This window comes from Neomonachus schauinslandi, chromosome 6 (assembly GCF_002201575.2).
Source record: "Neomonachus schauinslandi chromosome 6, ASM220157v2, whole genome shotgun sequence".
In the NCBI taxonomy this organism is placed as follows: Eukaryota; Metazoa; Chordata; class Mammalia; order Carnivora; family Phocidae; genus Neomonachus; species Neomonachus schauinslandi.
In genome coordinates, this window is record NC_058408.1 from 27,854,821 (window position 1) to 27,861,517 (window position 6,697).

Genomic DNA, 6,697 nt, shown 5'->3' on the forward strand with positions numbered 1-6,697 from the left:
CTCAAAGGGCTATGGTGTGGATGAAATGAGATAATGGGATGAGGAAAGCACCTCATAAACAGAAAATGGCGGGACAAAGGTCAGAGTGTAGTGCTGGGCCCAGAGCCGCCTCCCAGCCCTTCAGCAGAGGACAAAGGGGCTCAGCCCCAGGGTCCCAGCTCCCCTCCCCCACTCAGACCGTCGGGTGGGCACCCAAGGCCAGTGGCTCCGTCTTAGAACTGAAGACACTGGGGAGCAGGGCAGTGTGCTCCGAGTTCCTAAGGTTCATCCCGCACTCCTGGCTGGGCAACTCCGGCGACAAGGGTCACCTCTCTTTAGGGTATGAAGACCCCCCAAGATAACATGGGCCGAAAAATCAGCGGTGCCTAGCACCTCTTCATTTCTAAGACATGAGGTCATTCTTAGGCTAAGTTGCCAAAGGCTCCCCAGCCGAGAGGTGGCCTGACCCGCACAGAGACCAGGGCTGTTTGAGGCTAACCCTTCCCCTTACTCACTTCGACTAACCTGCTTGTGCAGTCACAGGAATACTTTGTCCAAAATGGCTCCAGAAGATTCTAGCTTCCTTCATGACCCCATTAGCCTCTCCAACCAACTTCCCCACTTTCCTTTTTACTATTCCTTATTTCTCCAGAGCAAGGCCCACTTCCACACGTCTGGTTTTCTAAGCTCCCTTCCTTACCCACAGCCTTCAGTGAATAATCTGCTATTTCCAAGACAACTAAACAGCATTTTAAACTTACAAAATGCCTTTTTAATGTGCTCTATGGAATTTGAAGCCTCAAACTTAAGGAGCTTTCCACTGGAAGATATTCTTCATGAGGAACCATACGTACACCTCCTCTTAGTAAAATCCTCTCCTAGAACCTGGCTGCAATATCACTGTGGAGACATAGGAACATAGTTCTGGAATGTACTGAGGATTAAGTCAGAAGAGCCCTAACCCTGGGGACACCCCCAGGGTAAAAGCTACTGAGCACCAAGGTGAGCCCTAGAGGCCTTGGCTGAGTCGCTGGCCCTATTGAACCTCACTTTCTGCATCTGTAAAATGGGAGAGATAAATCTCCCTCTCTCTTTTTGGGAGAGGACCAGGTGGGCTGAGGGGCTGTCTGACACAGTGCCTCGCGTACAGGAGGCTGGCAAACGTTTATTCCTTCCCCCCTTCTTTCTTATCAAGTACTCATCTCCATTTTGTTTTCTCTGTTTGGGGCCAACACGGCTGGAGTCTGAAGCGTCTATCCCATAAGGCTCGATACGTAATTCTAGACTTCTTAGCGTCGGATCCAAACCCCAGCCTTTCAGCAAGGAAGCAGGCCCAGAGGGCTGACTTGGCGAAGGTCACCACGCAAATGTGTCGCGGCAGCCGGGCTGGCCCAGTGTCTGGCTGGCCGAGCTCATGCCCTTGCTTGCACGGAGCCTGGGAAGCTTTCTCAGTCTCACCTTTTTTCCTTTGCTTGCCCTCCAGCCCCCCCGGGGCAGCTTGTCTGTAAACCGAGCCCTCCTGCTCTAGGACACCTGTCCCTACCCTGCAGGCCTGCCTCTGCCTTCACCCCCAGCCCGGTAAAGCTCCTGCCCCGCCCCTCCTCCAACCCCACGGCCTCATCCAATCCAGAGGCCCAAATTTCAGTATGCAGGTAGCTAAGACAAAGGTTAGAAAAAGCGCAGAAGACACTTTATTGGAGGTCTCTGCTTCCATTCACAGGAGAAAGGAGCCAGGAGTCCCAATCTGAGGGTCCCGGCATCTCCCCGCCCCTCACTGGCCCAGCCAAGGGCCTAGAACAGTCAGTCTGACCACGAACACGTGGAGGGAGAGGAGCGGGGAGGGGAATGTCTTAGAAAAAATAGATCTCTATGTACATCTGACGTATTTATAGCACATAAATTAGGGAGTGCTCTGACCCCTGCCTGCGGGGTCCAAGCACTGAGGTGGAGGCCGGTCCGGAAAGCAGGGGGCAGGAGGACCCCGTCTTGCCCCCTCTCTCGCAGCACCCCTGCTGCTTTTTCCTGGCCTCCTTGGCTCAGCCCAGGCATCTGGAGGCGGAAGGCATCATCTGTAGCTGCTGTCTTTGTTGGGTCTGGGAGGCACCAGGTAAGAGGAACGATGCTGGCAGCTGTGGTCAGCCGACCGGTCCCCTCAAACCCCAGGGCTCGTAATTCCAAGAGGAGGGCAGAGAGGAGAGGCCGCAAGCCCCAGATCCCAGGATGGCGGCTGAACAAGGAACCCGAACCTCAGCTTCTCTCCACGGCATGGCCCCAGGCTGCCCGAATGGTGGGGGCCTGGTGGTCCTCCCAGGAGGGGCTGCAGGCCTCAAGTCCGTGCGTTTGGTCCTGGGTCCTGTTCGGACCCTCAGTTCCGACTCCCGGCAACCTCTTCCTCCTTCCAGCCACTGGAGTTCTTGCCGAACTTGTAGACCAGCCGCCGGCCATCCACTCGCTCCAGGATCTCCCGTTTGTAGTAGTACCTGGGTGCGGACAGGGTGGTCAGACGGGCCCGGGTAGGGAGCAGCCCGGACTGCTGATGCCCTCCCCCCACCCGCCCCCGATATCCTCACAGGGCCTGGCCCACTGGGTTCCAGCTTATCGTGAAACCACGTGATTTTAGGGCTGGAAGGGACCTTAGTGATCGTTCAGGGGGAGACTGAGGTCCAGACAAGCAATCTAATTGATTCAATAGGGGGAAAGCCAGGTCTTGGTGGAGGCCTTGGCTCAAGCTCTTTTCACCACTAAGAACTTTTCTCAGGACAAGCCTTGCAGATAATGCAAAGAAACGTTGCCAGAGAGAGTTCGCTGTGTTTGCTATGCCGACCTACTGCTTTCTCCATGTCATCCTTTAATCCCAGAAGTGGGCAGGCGCTATTATCCTCACTCTACAGGACTCAAACCTGTCAGGAGGGTGGTGGTCAGAGAGCCGTGGGAGCGGGGACAAGCTGTCCCCGGCAGCATCTGCAGGACCCCGGGCACCTGCTCACCTCATGGCTCTGCTCAGCTTCTCGTAGGTCATGCTGCTATTCTTCTTCTTTTGGCCCCAAAGCTGGGCCACAGCCTCTGACCGCAGGAACTTGAAGACACCCTCTTGCCGGTTCTCCCACTTCATGAGGCCTTCATTGAGTTCCGGGTGGATGAGGATGTCCCGGATAAACTCCCACAGGTGGGTGCCTCTGGGGGCTGCAAGGCCAGAGGCTTCGGTCAGAGGCCAGGGTAGCCCCTCTCCTCCGAGACCTTGGGCCCCGCCTGGCCCAGCACGTCGCCCCCGATGGCTGCGCCGTGTCACGGCTGCTCCCTCCCGCCTCCCACACCAGAGGGGGCCTGCCTCTCACACAGCACAGATGTCTTATGCGCTCCAATACTGATCTTGTGTCTGGCTGGGATTTGAGAGTGACTGAGACTCACTACCACCTGAAGGGGCCCATGGTTCGGTGGATGCCACCGGGAAAACGCAAACACACCAACAGGTGGTGAGAGCTTGGTGAGTACAGGACCAGGGAGCTGGCCCTGGCCTGGGGGATGAGGGGACATCTTCCTGGAAAAAACAGCCCCCTGAAGACAAGAAGCAAGCCAGGCGCAGCGTGTGGGGGGAGGGAGGCTGCCCGCACGAAACGGAGGCAAGAAGGAGCTGGGGGCCGTCACCCAGCGGTTCCCAGCGGCCGGCTGGCACACACCAGGGCCTGAGGCCTGCAGCAGGGTCACGGTCCTCTGCCTGAGCCCCCTGCGGCCCCGCGGGCCCTCCCAGCACCCACCAGCTGCCCCCTCACACCACCGAGGGTGTCCCAGCAGGCAGGACAGAGCAAGTGCAGAGAGAACTGGAGTGGGTGGGCCGCGAACCTGGGCTCTAGTCCCACGGGCCTCAGTTTCCCCTCCTCTCCAGGACCACTGACCTAGGCTCTGCAAGGAGGTGGTGACCAGTGCCACACAGCCTCGGGCCCCGTGCACAGCCAGGACGGCGGCAGGGAGGAGCGGGGTGGACAGCCGGCGAACACGGGAGAAAGAAGCCCCAGTGAACCTGCCGCCCGCCCCACCCCCCAGGCCTCAGAGCAAAGGGGGGGACCCCAGGAGCTCACCATGCTTGCTCTTCTTGCCCTCCAGACACTCCCGAGACTCTTTGCTCAGCTTTCGAGGCCGACCCCGTTTCCGCTTCCCGTGCTTAGGATCCCCCTTCTTATAGTCGGGAAAGCCGTCTAAGACAGGGGAGGTGCAAGGTCAGGAGGGGAAGGAAGGGGGGGCTCGAGGGGGCAGCTCCTGCAGGGAGACCCTGCAGGTGAGCAGGGATGAGGGGAAGGACCAGCCCCAAGGGCACTGCCCACTGGGACCCCCACTCACCCCTAGAGAAGAGCTTGCTGTCACTGGGATCCAGGTCCACGTCACTTGCACCGGAGTCTGAGGAGTGGGGACTCTGGGAAGTACCAGTTCCTGGGGGGAGTGGGGGCAGAGTGAGTCCATACCTTCTGCGGGGGCGGGGGGGGGGGGCGCTGCCCAGCCCGCTCCTGTTCCTCGCAGAAAGCCTGGGCTCTAGTGCAGGAACCAAGGGCTGCGGGACGTTTGGGGGAAAGGGAGGCTGTGGCCCGGATGAGGGTGCTCACCTGCGGTGGAGACATCGGAGCTGCCGGGGGAGGGGGCTCCTGGGCCGTAGCTGCTAGGGAAGTAGGGGCCGGCCTGCCGGCACTCCTCCAGCATCTCTTGGTTGAAGGGGCTTTCCTGGTCTGGGAAGAGGAGTTAGGGGTTCAGACAGGGTTCTGAGGAACAGGCAGGGACACTAGGCCACCTAGAGGTCCAACGAGCTGCTGTTTTTCTAGCTGGGGGAGACAGAAGTCTGGCGACCAAGGGTCAGCTCTAGCGCTTCAGGGAGAGGCTGAGATGGGATAGGACAAGCTGGGGGATGATTGAGAAAATGAATTCTCACCAAAGGGGCCCAGGGTCTCCTGGAAGGCCATGCTGTCCTTCTCCAGCAGCTCAATGATCCAGCTGAGTTCGTCAGGAAAGCTGGAAGCTGCTTGGGAAGGGAGGAGGGGTCAGAGCCCAGGCAGGCAGTTCCACTCCCCTCTCCCCTCAGGGCTTCCTTCGCGGTCTGTGCCCACTGGCCTGGGGCTGCAGGTCCTTCCCACAGCCCTGCTGGCCTCAGCTCGGGGTGTGGGCCGTTCCCTAGGCCAGCCTCCCCAGCTGAGAGGGAGGCCTCCCCCTCCAGCCCTGGGCTCCCGGGGGCACCAGAGGCCCGGACTCACTGAGGTCCCACAGCTGGGAATAGAGTTGGTCCCCCAGAGGCCCGAAGACCAGGCGCAGCTCCTCAGGGGCACAGTTGCAGAGCGTGGCCCCGTCCATGTCACACCGCGAGAAGTCGATGGAACTCGCGTCGTATTTGTTCTTCTCCACTTGGTAGCTGATCCAGTCCAGAACCTGGGCCTTTGACCAGAACTGGGGCTGCTTCCCCGACCAGCTGGCCTTCTCTACAAGGGACCGGGCACAGCGTCAGGTCAGCTTGAGCCACCCGGACCCTCACCGCCCATTTCTGGCGCCCATTTGGGCTTCTGTGTGCATCGCCCCCCCCACCCCTCCACCCCCACGTCTCAGAGACCCTGCCAGGAGGAGGGGCAGGGGGTGGCATTCACACCTTCGCCCAGCACCTCACTTAGTCAGTCGGTCGCTGCCCCTCAACCCCAATACCTCAGCCTCTTACAAGTCACCCCAGACCCTAGTGCTAGAATTTGCTGGGGGGACCCTCCTCCCTGCCTGACTTCCCCATTTATCTAACAGACTCTTAGAGGAATGTCTCTCCCTCCCCCAAACACCCCATCCCACCTGCTGAGACCCACCTGTGCCCTCCAGTGGCATCTGGGGGTTACTCAGGGTCAGCACCAGGTCATCAGCCCCAAAGGTGGCAGCAGGGGGGACGGAAGTCAGAGCGGGCTCTTCTGCGCTGTACATAGTACTGAAGTAGTTGCTAAAGACGTTGCTAATCTCACAGGTTGCAGCCATGAGGCTACCTGGGGAGAGAGAGGCCAAGGCTGGTGAGGGCCAGGGTCCTCCCCTTACCCTCTGGCTCTTCTGTTCCAGCCAAGCCTGGGGCAGGAGGAGCCCCAAGGAGGGGGCGGTGAAGGTCAATATCTCTTTGGACACCCTCTCCTCATGGAGGGCTCCAAGATCTCAGAGCCTGCTGCGGGCACTAGGCCTCCTATGGGCCCCCTCCTCAGCCCCCCCTGGGCCCTTGGGTGGGACTGGCAGAGTTAGGGCCACTCTGTCCCTCCCAGAGACAGTGCCTCTGCGACCTTCAGGGCACTCCCACTGCCCGACACTCCTGCTCAGGGGCCCTACAGTGCGCAGCTGCAGTGGGTGGGTATAGAAACTACACATCCCCTCGACCCCTCTCCGTTTCCCAGGGCCCAGGCTGGGCAATATGACAGGTGGGGGGGGGGGTCCTACCTGACTGGCGGAGTGTGGGTGTGGCAGGCAGGCAGGATTAAGGGACAGTAGGCAGGCGAGAAATCCAGGAGGCAAAAAGCTGCACCAGGTAGCTCTGAGGCGTCTGGCCCGCGCTCCCCCACCCGCCCTAAATAGAGGCGTGTGGGAGCTCCTCCCCGAGCCCAGGGCTTTATAGTGCGCCAGGCGGTAACCTGAGCTGGTGGCTCATTGGACGGAGGGGATTTCCTGGCCTTTAGACTGGGCTTCTGGCCCCAGGTGATTTGCATATTTTGTGCCACTTGGCCCGGAT

General features: G+C 59.8%; 1 protein-coding gene across 1 annotated transcript; it reads right to left on the reverse strand.

The window, feature by feature from the left end:
• Positions 1–1,652: 1,652 nt before the first annotated feature.
• On the reverse strand, positions 1,653–6,490 carry ELF3 (E74 like ETS transcription factor 3). The gene is made up of 9 exons (XM_021682470.1): positions 6,409–6,490; positions 5,802–5,972; positions 5,214–5,435; positions 4,895–4,981; positions 4,575–4,694; positions 4,315–4,404; positions 4,056–4,172; positions 2,967–3,162; positions 1,653–2,459 (listed from the first exon to the last, which is right to left on the reverse strand). The coding sequence occupies exons 2-9, from the start codon at positions 5,962–5,964 to the stop codon at positions 2,345–2,347; spliced, it is 1,110 nt and encodes a 369-aa protein (XP_021538145.1). The 5' UTR covers positions 5,965–5,972; positions 6,409–6,490; the 3' UTR covers positions 1,653–2,344.
• Positions 6,491–6,697: the final 207 nt, after the last annotated feature.

Bases quoted from the DNA above. Each gene is read 5' to 3' on its own strand.
- ELF3 (XM_021682470.1), bottom strand. From the start codon at position 5,964: ATGGCTGCAACCTGTGAGATTAGCAACGTCTTTAGCAACTACTTCAGT. The intron at 5,436-5,801 runs GTGGGTCTCAGC...GGTCCCTTGTAG, and splicing joins GATGCCACTGGAGGGCACAG to AGAAGGCCAGCTGGTCGGGG. The intron at 4,695-4,894 runs GTGAGAATTCAT...TCCTCTTCCCAG, and splicing joins GGAGACCCTGGGCCCCTTTG to ACCAGGAAAGCCCCTTCAAC.